General features: G+C 34.2%; 1 protein-coding gene across 1 annotated transcript in view; it reads right to left on the bottom strand.

The window, feature by feature from the left end:
* CSMD1 (CUB and Sushi multiple domains 1) overlaps window positions 1-16,518 on the bottom strand; it is a 990,707-nt gene that overhangs the window by 71,143 nt on the left and 903,046 nt on the right. Inside the window, exons 44-48 of the mRNA XM_042877582.1 lie at window positions 14,040-14,185; window positions 12,419-12,499; window positions 12,094-12,207; window positions 7,287-7,475; window positions 3,349-3,495 (exon numbers count right to left, since the gene is read on the bottom strand). Of these exons, the coding sequence (XP_042733516.1) occupies window positions 3,349-3,495; window positions 7,287-7,475; window positions 12,094-12,207; window positions 12,419-12,499; window positions 14,040-14,185 (677 nt within the window). The remainder of the gene's footprint in view (window positions 1-3,348; window positions 3,496-7,286; window positions 7,476-12,093; window positions 12,208-12,418; window positions 12,500-14,039; window positions 14,186-16,518) is intronic.

The raw sequence follows: 16,518 nt of genomic DNA on the forward strand, positions 1-16,518 counted from the left end.
CACCTCACTACAACTCAAAATAAATCACTGACCTCTTCATGTTTTTTTTTTTGTTTTTTTTTTTTACACTGCTTATGGTAGCTTGCTTATGTAGAGATCTGAATGTGAGCTTATAAATTAGTGAAGCAAAAAAAGTCCAATGGTTATGCAGGTAGCTTTCCAAGCCATTTTGCAGGTTCAACTCATGTAGAGTTTCCTAGAAAGTGCTCAGTAAGTTCCAATTTACACAATCATAGATTGTCCCCATTTATACCTAAATAATCTATTTTAGTAGAACCCAGCTTTGCCAGGAAGTCAACTTCCAGCACTATCAGAAAAAAAAAAAAAAAAAAAAAAAAAAAAAAAAAGTATTTTTTTGCAATTGCTTTCAGTGATTTTATTATCAGATCTCGCTTTCAAAGAAAAAAAGAATTTCTTCCCTACAACTGCATAAAATGCTTCCTCTCCTTGTTAGTTCAATGTTGAAAAGTATTATATGGATTAAGGTTATGCTAATACCTCATTAATATGTCAAAGCCCTACAAATAATACTCTTCTGCAGTAATAGTATAGCTCTTCTCTACTATTATTTAGCAAAAAGTCTGGAACTACAAGACAGAATACAGACAAGTAACTTTAGAGAAATAGCTTACACATGCAAGGTTGTATGCTAAAGTAAACACTGAACATTCTTCTGAAAATTCCTGCACTCTAAAGAAGAACATTTATGACAATAGTGCAATTTGCAAAATGTTGTGTACAAGCATAGCTGGAGAAAAAGGAGAGGGTTTTGGGGAGCAGTAATTCACTTCAATAGGTCCTTCATTACAAGAAAGCCTTCTGGCTCAGACACAGCTGCCATGGTATCAATAGCCTTTTTGGAATCTTGTATTTTTCCTTCCCTCATTAAGATTCAAATCCAATTGTTTATGCTGCCACTCACTATTACTCTTCTTTCATGATGATTGTTTTGATTGAATCTCATTTGAAACATACAGAAGTTTAAAGAATAAAAGCAGGCACTGGCTGCTACTGAAGCAGAAAATGCAAAACAGTTCTTTGTTCCTAAAACATTGCCATAAGGATTACATATTTCTCTTCATTTCCCAAACATTATTATTAGCTGTGGCTAGTGCCATAATAATTGATGAACTAAGCACAGAAAAAACATGTTTTTTTTTTTGTTTTTTGTTTTTTTACACATAAAGGTATAAAATAATTTCTCATTCGTTAAAAATCAATCACAGAATTTGATATTTACAAAATAAATTCATGACGTGATCTCTATTCTTGTAACACTTGTATTAGTTTCTCACTGTAAATTCATAATAGAAGGCTCACTCCCCACAAAACTTGCATTCAGTCCCCTCACCAGCTTTATTGCTCTTCTCTGGACACACTCCAGGGCCTCAGTGTCTTTCTTGTATGAGGGGCCCAAATATGAACACAGTACTCAAAGTGTGTCCTCATCAGGGCTGAGTACAGAAGACTGATCATTTCCTTGCTCCTGCTGGGATCACTATTTCTGATACAAGCCAAGATGCCATTGGCCTTCTTGGACACCTGGGTACACTGCTGGCTCATGTTCAGCCAAGCATCAACCAGTGTGCTTGAAAACAACTTCCTTTCCCCCAGTCCCTCAGTTTTAGTTTGTCTTTCATAATACTCCAAATGCTTCTTGCAAGACGAAGATAAAGCTTTCTATAACTAGTCCTTTTTCTCTGACCATTTACTAACTGTTCATAGTCCTCAAGTTCACAGAATCACAGAATTGCAGGGGTTGGGAGGCACCTCAAGATATCAATTCCAACTCCCCTGCTAAAGCAGGTTCTCTACAGTAGGCTACACAAGTTCCCAGAATAATAAACATGTTTATGGTCTTAGCTCAGCTTGCTTCTTCCAGCAACAGGAGGAACTTTCCAGATATGAGGTTGAAAGTGTATGGATGATAGAGGACAGGAGAGAATTATGTGCAAATCATCTCCCTATATAGTGTGCCATTTAGCATTTATTTAGCATGCCTGAATGGGATATATTTGGTACTTGGAAAAATATAAAATATTCATAGCATTCTTCTCTTTACTTAATTTATATGGACAATTTTTAGCCACCAAATTAACACCCACTCACACATTGTTAATCAAGTCTAAACACAGAAAAAAGCAAATGTTAACAACAGAGAGAGAGTAATTATCACCTCTCTCTCTCTCTCACACACTATTTACATCATGTTAAGTGATGACTAAACCAAGCCTCCCAGGAGCAGTGTCTTCAATGGGTATGTGTGACAACATTAAAAAAAAGATGCAAGCAGAATAAGAGCAAGTATCTCTACAGATTGTAACCACAGAATCACAGAGGTTGGAAGATACTTCTAGAGACCACTTAGTCCAGCTGCTGCTAAAGCAGGTTCCCTGAAGTAGATTGCACAGGAAAGCATCCAAGTGTGTTTTGCTAATCTCCGGAGAAAGAGACTCCAAAATGTCGCTGAGCAGCCTGTTCCAATGCTGTCACCTCACAGTAAAGAAGTTCTTTCTCATGTTTGGATGGAACTTATTTGAGTACATTGCCCCTTGGACTTTCACTGGTCACCACCAAAATGAGTCTGGCATCATCCTCTTGACACCTGCCCTTTAGTTATTTATAAGCACTGATAAAATCCCCTCTGTCTTCTCCTCTCCAGAACTTACAGTCACAGATCTCTCACCCTTTTCTCAAAAGAGAGATGCTTCAGGCCCGTAATCATCTCTGTCTCCCTTCACTGGACTCCTTCTAGGAGATCCCCGTCTTTCTTGAACTGAAGAGCCCAGAACTAGACACCACATTCTAAATGTGGCCTCACCAAGGCAAAGTAGAAAGGGGGGAAGGGAAGATAACCTTCCTTGGCCTCAGCCTGCTGGCCATGCTTTTTAATGCACCAAAGGATCACGCTGGCCTTCTTGGTCACAACTGCACACTATTGGCTCATGGTCAACCTTTTGTCCACCAAGATCCCCAGGTTCTTCTCTGCAGAGTTCTCCTCCAGCAGGTCAGTCCCCAACCTGTACTGATGTACGTAGTTATTTCTTCCCAGTTTCATCACGCTACATTTGCCTTTGTTGAACCTCATAAGGCTCCTTTCACCTTTCCCAGCTCTCTAGGCTAAGGGCTGCCTTTGTACATCTGGGGCTTTTACACTCCTGGCACCATACACAGCTCATCAGCCACTCTCTCATGAGGGCTGAAGTCTTCTGGCTGGTCTCTCCTCACTCTGGATTCTCCTCAGTTTCACAACCATGTGGCACGTCTTGAGCCCCGGCACTGCTGTAGAACATGCTTGCATTGGAGTTGATCACAAAATGTAATTTAATGTAAATCATTAACAGTTACCTGAGTAACGGATCTTGAATCCTTTCTTGCTGGTTGCATGATCAGTTGACCAGCGAAGGTATAGCTGATTCATTTTGCTTGTAAAATTCAGTTGTCCAGTATGATTTCCACTTAAAGCAACCAGTAAAGGGCTTTGTCCAGAAGAACCTTCAGAGGTCAAAAATATGAAAATTTTACAGCAATACCAATGCTATTAATCTTTTCCATACTAGTTGAACTGAGAGTGTGAATATGTAAGGAAAGAATAGGAAACCTTATGACACATTTCAGTGTTTTAAACTGTTTTTAACAGTTTTGTTACAGTAGATATATACTAGAGTTCTGTACCATTAAAAGATAATTTGTTTACTATAGCATTTTTTAATGTAAAAAAGATTACTTCATGTTGCCACAAAGTAACATGCATGATGCTGGAAAAAAAAAAAAAAAAAAAGTGTCCTGGCACCAAACTGCTATATCTTCACCACAATAAAACCCTAGATGCAGTAATAATGATTTGGGGAGGTTTACATAACACAACAACACACCAATGGAAGGAAAAAATGTGACAAGCCAGTCTCCTTTTAAATGCTTTTTAAAACATGAAACAATACCTTCCTCCATACAAAGGTTATCGTTTCTCCAGCCTAACTTCTTTTAATATGCTTACTATGTTGTTTACTCTGTGTTTTATCATGTTTTGGAAAGCTAAGTTTAACCAACGCTATCTTGGTCACAACAGACATTTCAAATAAATAGGTTGCTTATTTTCATTTTTGCTGAGCCTTTATTAGCTGCAGCCTGATCAGTCCTTCACAGAATAAGAGAATTTTAGTGGGTGGAAGGGAAGCCACAGAAAACCATAAAAATTTAGCTTACCAGTCTTTTAGAACTGCATTTCAGTTACTACTGTGGCAATGATACAGTTAAATAAATATTAATAAATAAAATCTAAGTGATAAAAAAATACACAAAATAAGAATAAGTAAGCACAAATTTAGGTGCAGGTTGCCTAGCGCACCCTAATTTAAATATTTGTGTTTATGATTAGAGGTAGTGTCTGAGGATTACATTGTAGGATAGACAATAAGGACTGCTGAGGTTAATTCCTATTTTTGCTGAAAATAATGATTTAGAACATGACAATTCATTTATTTTCTCTGTGCTTCACCCTAGACAGTAAAATCTGCTTAATACAATTTAGTCAGCTCATGAGGTACTATTATAGCTCAGAAATTCTCAAATAAAGAGGCTAAAAGAGTATTATTGCAAATAAAAATCTACCATACATGAATAAGTGAGACTCCTTCCTCTCTAGTGATGGTGAAATTAGAGTGCAGCATGACATGCTGAGTAGTCATACCACATTTTTCAGACACTGGAAGATCAGAGGAGTGGTGCTTAATTTTCACTTTCTGGACCTTGCCAGAAGGCAGATTTTCAGCTGACATCCAGGCAATTAAGCATCAAGACCTAGGTATTCCTGAGTTTGATTCATTATTAGCATTTCAGAATTTGTCTACAGAAAAAACATACACTCAATCTCTAGGGTGCTGACAGGCTTTCCTGAATGTTAGGTAAAAGTAGACACTAATGTCTAATTGCAGCGATAGAATTATGTTGGTTTATTTGGGGAAAAAAGATCAAAGAATATTTGCTGTATTAAATAAGTACTGTTCAGTATAAATAGCCTTAATGGAGCGTTTTCAAGTTCAAAAGTCCTTGGTAATTATATTCATAGTACATCTATGGCTTCTCTGGCTTAGAATATAGATGGGATTTCCTAGAGTTCTGACTGATAACTGGGAGAGGAAATGGCTAATCATAGAACCATAGAATGACAAGGTTGGAAACGACCTATAAGATCATCTAGTCCAACTGTCTTCTCGTTACAACAGCTACCACAAGCTACTAAACCATATCTCACAGCTCCTCATCCAGACGCCTCTTGAACACTGCCAGGATGGTCTTATTGCTCTCAGCTGACCAGAGTGGCCTCATTAATGGAATGCTAAGGCACCATAATTCACAATATAGTGACTCAGGCATACTCACTATTTTCCTTTTTATTCCAAAGTTGCCTTATAAAGTCATCAGAGGTCTGTACCTTAGTGAATATTATTTCTCTAACATTTTTCCTGTCAATCTTTATGTCATTTCTATGTCACACTCAATGATATATCTTGATCTGAGTTAGAAAAAACATTTCAGTTACACTAATTTAAACAAAGCTATACTATTTTGGACCACATTCAGTAGTAGGATATGATCTATATTTACTGCAAAATTTAGCAAAACATAGAAATAGCTAAGCCAGCTCTGGATGAGCTAGTTTGAGTTATATCCATAACTGAAAATGGTATAGCCACATCAGCATCGCCTTCTGCCCCAACTAACTCATCATGCTGTGATGTAAAACTAATTAGCCCAGAAAAGCACATTGCTAATGTGGCCACAGGGACACAAACAAGTATCTCGGCAAGGCACTGCAATGAGCCATATTTAAATATCAACTTGTTGAGAGCAAGCTTAGGAATCTCTACATGGCACTACATTAAGAGGTTATAAATATGCCATTATCACTCTCATTTAAGTTTGCTGGTAGGTGGTAGAAAAAATGGTTTCGGTAGAGCTGCACTAGAAATAAATATATAACAATAAGATTGTATGTCATTAAATGACAATGCTTAAAAATGTAGCAACTATACTAATTCTTCTCTCAGATCTATTATTGATAATCTGATTTCATTAAATTTAAATGCATAAGAAAGAAAAATAAAATATTCATCAGGATCATTAAGCGGTCTAAGCAGACTTTTTTAAAAGAAAACAAAGTGATTAGACCAATATAAAATTCTCAAGCATGGTATATATTGTCTCAATATTAAATACAAAATAGACTGGAGGAAAATATACTTTTTAAGAGATTTTTCAGATGATTTTCTCTGCAAGCCTGACAAAGACTAGTACACACATTATGGAGGAAAAAAAAAACAAAAACCAACAAACAAACAGAAAAAACACCTAATGAATCAGAATATTTAAAAGAATGAAAAATATTGAGGTTTTCTTTTTTCTTCTGAATATTGTTATCAAAAAGTGAAAACACTTTAATAAGATTTTAGATACTAAAAGCCTTCTACCTAAGCAAAGTAGATACCTTGAAACATATGACCATTTAATATTTTTCATTTTATGGAACTCACACAGTGAATATTAATTGGTTCTGTAACAGTTATCATATATTCTTGATTAATGGGGGAGGATATGTTAATGATCTCCAAATGAATAAAATATATTAAAGAACAATCAGGGACCAGATTTTCTCATCTATCAATGAGAGCAGAACAAGCAGTAATAAGCTCAGAATTCAACAGAAACATAAGAACGGGCTGTTAATTAAACAGTGCCATCTGAGAGGCTACTGCCACGAATAACATTCCAGAAAATGAGTTGTTGTCATTTGTCCTAAAACAGATGAGCAAATTCTTTAATATGAGCATTTTCAAACAAGATATAGCAGGAGTTCTGCTATATCAGCTGAAAGTAGACTGGGCGTTTGTACTCAAATTTGAGTATATGGATTGAAATTATTTTATGAAATTGGACTATGTGAAATTATATCCCAGAAGTATTTCTGTAGTAGAAATGATCCATTACAAAACAGCATGTTAACTTCACCTTTCAGACACCTCCACGCATCTCAGGAAATAGAAAAACTGAATGACAGTGACTTTAAAAAGGAGAGCTGCAGCTGCTTCTCTTCTGAAAATACCAAATAAAATAAAAATCTTTCTTGACTACATCTATAAAAACTGTCATTAACTAACAGATTTAGATTTAAGGCACTACTCTGTAGATTTGGTTATGTATCACAATATTACAAAACCAATCATTGAAATCAAGACACTGTGAGCTGTTGCTCTTTCATAGCAAGATAGAATTTAAATGCTTCTTACCATCAAATACTTCCAGCTCATCAAACTGCTTTTCACTTTGAAACATATCTACAAATATGGAGATGTTATATCCCGGATCAACCTTTATAGTCCAAGAACAGGTCTGAGAGTTGGGATATGTGCCTGGGTAACCTGGACTGAGGATTACTCCGGATGATTCTGTACGGATTTCATTTGCTGGACACTGTGCTAGAAAGGACACAACAAACAGAGCAATAAGAATAACAATGAAATAAAGTGTTTCTTTTCCATAGAAAAGGTTGTATTATTTTTTCAGATATATATATATATATGCTTCAGATTCTGATTCCAAATGAAAACACGTTAAAACGTATTAGAGATGGAATGAAGAGCAAAGTTCCCGTGAGCACAAAAAGAAACAAGGAGCAGCTTCATAAATCTTGCCTTTATAAAAGAGAATACCAATTACAGCGAAACATCCAAAAACCTGTCAGAAATCAAGATGTTTACAGTCAGGAGATCTATATACACTGGTGTGATTATTCACATACAAAAGCTTTCGGGCTTCAGGAATCAAGTCTGTTACAAAACATGACACTATACTGGGACTTTTAGGCATATTAGATCACTTGAAAACACATGTTTTGTGCAGAGTTTATACTGCAAGCAGTCCAAGTCAACCAAGTAAAACCTTTCCAGTTATTATTTTGCCTGTTAGAGGTGTATGGCATCTGGCATGGACTATTTGCAAATGAGAATTATGGAATAATATAGTTTGAAAAATCTGAGATGAGTTTGCTGAAAATGGTCATAAAGTAACTGTTGAGACATTCTTCACTGACTCAAGAAAATCTGTCACAAGCATATAACAGAAATGGAACCAGGGAAGGAAATGCAGAGATTAAAAAAAAAAAAGAAAAAGAAAAAGAAAAAAAAAAGAAATTAGAGGTATTTCCACAGATCCCAAGAAGTGTAAGTTGCTAGCTTTCTGTTGGGAAGGAAAAAAAAAATAAAAATAAAAAAGAAGAAAGAAAGAAAGAAAAAGTGAGAGGATTAGGAAATTCCACTGAAAAGATAATTTTTAAAAGACACATAAAGTGTATTTTCTGCTTTTGTCTTTCACTTGATTTGCTCTTGGGTCACATCAATTAATTTTGTCAAATAAAGGACATCAGAAACGAAAAGCAGATAAAAGGGTAAGGAAGAAAAGCTTGTTGGCTAGGTTTGAAAATATAAAAGCAAAAAATCTTTTCTTTCAAGAGTAGATAAAATTCACCAATAATAAGATAAAGAAGTGTGCTAGTTTTCTTGTTCCTCTAAGCTAGTTCTTAAGAACTGTCCTGAAAATAATGTATTTACCACAGGGAAAAATGTTCCTTTTGCAGATGTTCTTTCAGACTCTTCTCACATGATTCAGGAGAAGCATGATACTGCTTTGTAACAAAAAACATTTATATGGTGGGAGAATATTACAAATCAATAGCATAAAGTTCATAAAATTTCCTTCAACACATCATCACATGTAAACAACTTAAGACACAGTGCAGGTATGGCTTATTTCCTCCACATATGCTATCATACTCACTTTACTAGTGGAGTCGAAAACCTTAGTAACAGAACAATTTCCAAGAGGAAAAAATACTATTTATGTTAAAACAAACAAAAAACAAAAACAAACAAACAAACAAACACCTCTAATGTGTATCAATGTAAGAAAATTCAAGTTAAAAATAAAACTCTTAAGTCTTCTAAAGTTGAAAGCAGCTTAGGGCTTCTCCTGTGTTAGTGCAGAGGCCAAGTCTCCTACTACAGCAAGTTATAGAGACAAGAACTTTCTTATGGCTGTTTCCCTGGACAAGTGATCCCTTCCAATCTCAACCATTCACAAGAAATATATGACAAGACCTTACAAAAGGAATATTCTGGCAGTTATACAGGGAGATATGAAGAAAGTGTATTGCTCCTTTGCAGCTTTGTGGGTTGAATGGACAGCCAGGAGATCCGACAAATTGGCAAAGCTCACTGTGGCAATCTTTGGCTCACTTTCTTTACCAGGGCAATCTACTCACCAGGTTCCCCTACTTAGTAGCTGATTACATAATTTGATCAGTACAATTGAAGCTAGGCTTGAATATTTACAAGATTCACATGATTGAAGAGATAACATTGAGGTAATGAGATACCAGGACAGTGAGAACGTTTCACCTTGCTCCGTAAAACAAAAGTAGCATCCAATTTCCAATAGCATCAATTATCAATATTTATTAATAAAATAAAAATAATTCCACAATGCTCTGTTCTATACATTATACCCACAGCTGAAAACAAAAGTCTGTAATTTAGATCTTTTGTTCTCTATTAGCTGTCACCTGTAGCAAGGCAAAACAGAATACTCCTAAATACAAAGTCACATTAATTGCTTCAGGTAAGGCAAAAATATTGTTTATTTTACTTATCAGTCAACTAACACATTAATATTATACTCATCAGCACTATATCAGATATCTGTCAGACTCTCTGCCACCTAAATTACAGAGTGATTCAACTCTTTACACATTTAGAAACTTAGTAATTGAGGTGAAGCTCACCAGTCAGGAAACTGCAGATGCACAATTAAAAACTGAAGAATCAGAAAACATTTAACTGTTATATAAGTTCGTCTAATGTATTTCATAAATAGTTACTGCTAAATGTTTTGGCATGATAATAAGGAAAAAAGTATTCAAAACAAAATAAAACAATTTCTCCAGACATACTGGAGCATATAAGCAAATTATTTAACATTCATTTTTAATCATCTAATTGCAAATGTACATATAGAGCACTGTTATTAGTTAGTTTGCATGAATTTATGCTTACAGACAAGGCTTATAGGAAAAAAAAAAGCAAAGAACAAAGATTTTTACATTTTACAGAGGTATGTAATTGAGTGTGATGGAGCAGTGAGAAAATTCTGCTGCATAGCATAATATACAAATTTCAAGAAACACATTACCTAATCTGATTTTTGAAGAAATTTCATTAGGCTGTTTTAATAAAGACCTAAGACAAAGCTTCTTGACTTACCTCTCTTTTCTCATGTTTCTTATGGAAAGAATATGATGGTGCCCTAATACCTGAGGTCATGACAAAAGCTCAGCATCTTGCTAGCAAACTAATTTATGCACAGTGATGATCTTTTCTGTAGGGTTCTTAGGGTTCTGCTCTTTGGACAATACTTAGAACGTTATCATGGCACCAAGCATAATGAGAAAGCCTGTACTCAAACTGCCCAGTGCTCTGGCTTTTCTTTAGCAGGAAAGGAAAGGGAGCTGTAAGAAAAGTATGGCATGATAAATTACAGCTGCTCTGAAAGTCATGAATTCAGATTGATGTAGAAGTGGTCACTGAAATTGTTTATTCTTGCTTTTTAGGTATGTCAACAAATTCGTTTTTTACACAATTTCCTAGAACCTGGTTTTCTATCATATAAACATATTTGTCTACTACAACATAGTGACAAGGCTCAGGAAAATGAAATATTTTTTGACATCTTACAAAAATGTGAAGCTAATCCAAATAAAGACATAACATAAACAATCACAAACTACAACTGATAAAATGCAGAAATACAATAAAGCATTCTGAAAATTGTTTGAAAAACAATGCAAATTGCATAGCAAGTAGCAATTTTTCCAAGTCTATTTAGGATCAGGTAGCACTGCAGTTCCATAACCCATTACCATAAAAGTAAAATTTGAGATGTAGTGAGAAGGCTGACAAAAATTATTAAAGATAAGAAATATATTCTGGACTGTAGAATCATGCCATTAATATAGTGAATAGAGAATAACTCAGCACTCTTTGATTCCCTGAAAAAACTTGAAGACTTGAAGTGAAAACAGAAAGTGTTGGCTTCAAATCAAACATAAGGGGAAACTTCTTCATGCACTACATAATTTAAACCTATAAAACTTTATGAATTTAAAACATTTGCATTGTTAAAAGTGGGACTGAATAAATCCATTAAAGAACACCCTACAGGATTCAAATTAGCCTGAGTAGCTTAGCTACAGTTTGTTGGAGGTCTTAATTCATTTCATGCTTGCAATGATCTTATGATTGTCACTAAATCATTATTGGCCAGTGCCACATATGGATCATGACATACATGGATTTCTGGTCTGATCTGGTGTATCTGTTCTTATCAATTGCATATTCCCTTTTCTGTTGTTATTTAGTAGGAAGTGCACACTGTCCTTAAATCACTTTTAAATTAGCATTTCAGTGTTATCTGTTGCATATACGCTGTTACTTCAAAATACGGAATATGTTTCACTGATACTAACACATTTCTTTTAAAAGTAATCACAGTGTATTATGAATATGAGAATCTTTTATCACATTTTGACTTACTTAGAAATAAACTATGTAAAAATTTCAGTAATGGCATCTCATCAATAATGTTTTTCCCCACAAATTTTGAAGCACTTCACTTTTTAAACCTGCTCAAAGACTGAAGAAAAATCTTTGCTTTGTTGTGAAATAGTATTAAGTCATTTAAATGAATTTTAAAATGCAGAGTTTCAGTGATAATGTAGTCAAATGAGGCTATTTTTCAATATACACGTGATAGTGTCTTTGAAAGGCAATTTTCTTTTGATTCTAAACCACTGGATATCTATCCGAAAATTTTAGAGATCAATTTGAAATTGATATGTACTTCTGAGAAACTGAAGAAATAAATGAAAACTGTTCTTTTAAAAATTAATGAAAACACAGTGACCTAGAGTTTCATATTTAATATTTAGCAAGATAAAATAGAATGCATTATAATCATATGAAGTCCACACAAGCAACTATTTACCTTCACAAACTGGAGAAGATCCTTCAAACTGCAATTGTGTATTCAGTTTACAGGTTAAAATATCTTGTCCAACAAGAGTAAAACCAGGATGACATTTGTACTTGACAAAATCTCCTGAAAGAGTTATTAACAGAAGTAATAATAGTAATAATTAAAAAAATAGAAAAAAAATTAAAAAAATCTTGAAGTTTAAAATGAAAAAGAAAATTTCAAACAGAAGTATACAAATATCTCAGGTGAAGAGTGAAATATATTAATAGTTTTGTTGAAATTCAGGTGAAAAGATAAGAAAGGAGACACAATACTATAGCCACTATTTTATCACCTATTCCAAAGTCATCATCTTCTGTAAACAAATCAGCATGAGGAACTATTGGTGGAGGCTGGCATTTCTTCAGCTGATATGCTGCAAATTTAAGTGAAAATAAGATTAAGTAATGATATGTTATTTTACAGAAAAATAATTTCATATTTACACCTGTCAAATTACCAAAGCTATACTATACAGTACTAGACAGTACCATACTATACTAAACATTTTCCAATTTAAATGCCATGGCATTACACACACACACACACACACACATATAGAGAGAGATAATATATTCATTATCAGTATAGACAGTATATTACTCTGCCTACATAGTTATAGATACATCGACTGTCAGACTGAATGCAGTAGTGATGCTTATGAGGATGCATCTGCAGCTACAAAGCTGCTGTTTTATATGGCTGCCTTTACAGCCCATCATAAGGCTAATCACAGATTATTTCAATTTCCTGGAAAATCTGTAAATATCAGTTACATTTCTGGCTAGTCATGTGAATTCTTGATTTAAGCATACTGGAGAAACAAAGGTTTCTCACTTAAAGGTATGTATCTTTAAAAAGAAACAGTAAAAGTACCAACAATGATCATAATGCTTACAAGTTAAACAGCAGCAATGCCTTTAAAACAAAATTCCTTCTCCTCTCTTCAAATGTTTCAAAAAAGCATGAGCAGTCTCCTAAGGAATATGGCCAGTTCAGTAATTGAGATTGACCATCTCCTGTAGTTTGCTGCGCAGACACAGTCCTGGAATGTGTGAGTCCCCTGCCTGATGTCTAAAGCCTGGTACTTTGGTCTTTGCTCCTCAGATAGAGTCTAGACATGAGGCTGCATCACATCCTTTCTTTTTTTTTTTTTTTTCTTTTTTTGTGAGATAGACATAGAGAAGAAAAAGACTGCAGAATCTGAGTACTAATTCCGTGAAGACTACTCCATGCAGATAGATATCTTCACGTACACTCTATGCTACTGTCTCCTGTTCTTGTGAATTAATTCACTCCATATTTTTGAATATCAAGTCCAAAACATAAACAAATTAATATACAAAATCTGAATGAATTCAGAGTTAGAACTCAGAATTAGAAGTAGAACTGAAATGCTACTTTCATGTCTGAGTTACAAACCTAATTTGCTTAGTTTGCAGGTGAGAGGCCTAGCTTGCAGGGCCACATCTACAGCCACGACTTTAACTTTGAATACAGCCCGTTACTACATAATAAACTTAAAACTGCTGTTCAATACTCCAGTGCCATCAAGATTTCAATAAGCAATCCCTAAATTAATAAGCTGGTGAAGATTTTTGTTACAGCAGTATAAATTAATTGATAAATAAATGGGCTAAGTAAATTAAACAACTCAAAGAATGACATTAGATAGCAGTGATTAATATTAGCAGTAGAACATCGTTTATTCATTGTAAAAATGAATTTTAAGATATTTTTAATGTGCTGTTTTACAAACTAATCTATGCCATTATTTTTTAAATAGTAGCAAACTTATGAAGCTGTGGTAAGCCCTGTAAATAGATTTAATCATTACCTCCCATAATTAAAAATTCTTATTAAAATTCACTTATTGACTGTGGTAATTAGACATTGATCACATAAAACAAACTGACCATGAAAATTGAGAACAAAGAATCCTCCTGTTGAAAAATCACTGTGAAATTTGAGGAGGACTTGATTAGTAGAACTGTAAGCTGTTTCCAGAGCTGTGTTCCCACTGAACACTCCCAGCTGAGGTGAATTATGGTCAGGACCATCCCTAGAAAAGCAAACATGAAAAATCAGTCAAAGACACACAATAGCTCAAATTTAAATTAAAAGTCTCTTTTCTCTATAATGTAAGATACATATTTTTTTTTATGAATGTCTTTTCTAATGACTTAGAATACATTTGTTTTTATTTCTACAAATATAATCTTTTTATATTCAAAACCTAGTACGTGAGAAACCAAGAGTAATTAATGACTCTGTTTCCACAGGTAAGAAAATTAGTGATGGACTTTTTAACATTTGAATTTTTCTGTGTCTTTTTTTCCTGCCAATGTTTTCATATATATATCAGCAAAGGAAAAAATATATATATCTGCAAGTCTTATGATCATATTTCTAAAATTGTTCACCTGGATCCTTCAAGTCTGTACACATGGCTTGTATATACAGAGATGTGCAAGTGCATTATGTTATTTCAATTCATTCCTAAGAGTCTTTTTACTATACCGTCTATGGGGAGTAGATGAAGGGGGGGGGGGGGCCCCCGAGGGAGCTAAAAGAAAGGTTATATATTTCTGAACAACAGGATTGAAAACCAAACAGAAATAGTACAATGAAAGCACGTGGCTTTCATTTTCATTATCATTATGTACAAAATTAGCTCTGAACAGCTAGAGCAAATAAATAAAACTACTGCTTTAATCACTGAAGAATTTTTGGAGCCCTGTGACACTTGTCTGTGGCCTTGCATATTACATGTACAGAACATAAACAGAATCAAAAGCCCTTTATGACATGTATTTTAGATGGCTGGATATTACCTAGAAACTTTCAGAAAGCATTTAGCTTTTGATCTTTCACTGTCTTTAAACTAAAGAGTTATTAGTTCACCTACAGCTGCATGGTTGAAAAGCCAAGTATTAACTCATTTTTGTCTCTTTCTATTCTATCAAGCTAATCTCGTTATAAGAAGAAATATCCGTTCTGTGGAGAAACTGGTTGAAGATTTTTAAAAAGGATATATCATGTATACAGCTTGCAATACAACTTGGATTTTTTAAAAATATAATTTGAATGAATTATTATTTTCTTGTTCAGTGAATCAAGATTATCCAGGCTTCCTATTTCAGCTCTAGTATCAGTGGCGGTAAGAAAAAATGAACTACAGCAAACTTTACATAAAAATATATTTTCAACTTCCTACTGCCCTGTAAATAATTGTCAAAATAATGAATATTGAATAAGAACCTCACGATTGACTTGAAGAAAACACATTTCTATAATCTCTATGTCAAGTTAGCTACAGCTTTTTTCTTATTCAAATAAATAAATAAATAAAAATGTTTGACCTTTTTATTCAGAAGTAAATGTCATATGTATAAATGACATAAACACAATTACACTAAACAGCCTACTCCCGTCACTGATACATCAGAAAATAACTCTAAAGTTATAAAGAAAGCATGCTTGTGATTTATGGACAAACAGAAACTGTGATAAATAAGCTCTAAAATAATTATTTTAAAATGTTGACTGAAAGAATCTAACAACCAAGGGATTCAGCACATTGTATAGCTAAATATGTTCAAAAAGTTGGCATGATTTTATGATTTAATAGCTTAAGCTTACAAAAGAGAATAAGCAATCCAGCATTCTTTTTGTTTACTATATCAGAGAGGACAGGACTACCTAGGATGCGTTTTAGACATGAATTCCATGTTAATGCAAATAGAAATGTTAGCTATATCGTGGTTTCATAAACAGTCACCCATAACTTTTATAACGTAATTCTATTTTCCCTGTATTATATTTAGCACTATTGTCTGGAAAAAACTCACCCTACTCAGGAATAAGTACAATGAAACTGGACTAGCTGGCAGATAGAGGCAGCTGACTCAAAAAAGAGTAACCTACATTCCATATTCTGTGTAAGCTATCTGCAGCACATAGGAGAGAGAGGTCACTTTGCATGTAATGTGGAGTGAAGACCAGGTATGGTTATAGTTGAATACTTAAAAACTTTTTATCAGAGACATCATCATATGCCGTAAGTTTTTATGAAATAACATTGGCAGCCCTGAGATCTAATTTTCCATCTGGAAACACAAAACTGAGATGAGTTTAGGAGACAATAAATACAAGCCTGGGGAGTGGGAACATAGAGCATGAAGCTCACAGATGTATAGTGCTGAAACCCTCGTTTGGAAATATAGATAATATGGTTATCTGCCTTACTAAGAGATTAGAAAAAATTGATTAATGCCTAAATTAATTAACACCTAAAAAATATCAAAAGTTTTTTGCTGCAAGCAACAGATATTGCCTTCTATATTGATGGAACACATAATTTAACATGATGGAGCTTTTTTATATCACTTTGAC

This window comes from Lagopus leucura, unplaced genomic scaffold (assembly GCF_019238085.1).
Source record: "Lagopus leucura isolate 7727_CA_CO unplaced genomic scaffold, USGS_WTPT01 Super-Scaffold_73, whole genome shotgun sequence".
Classification (NCBI taxonomy): Eukaryota; Metazoa; Chordata; class Aves; order Galliformes; family Phasianidae; genus Lagopus; species Lagopus leucura.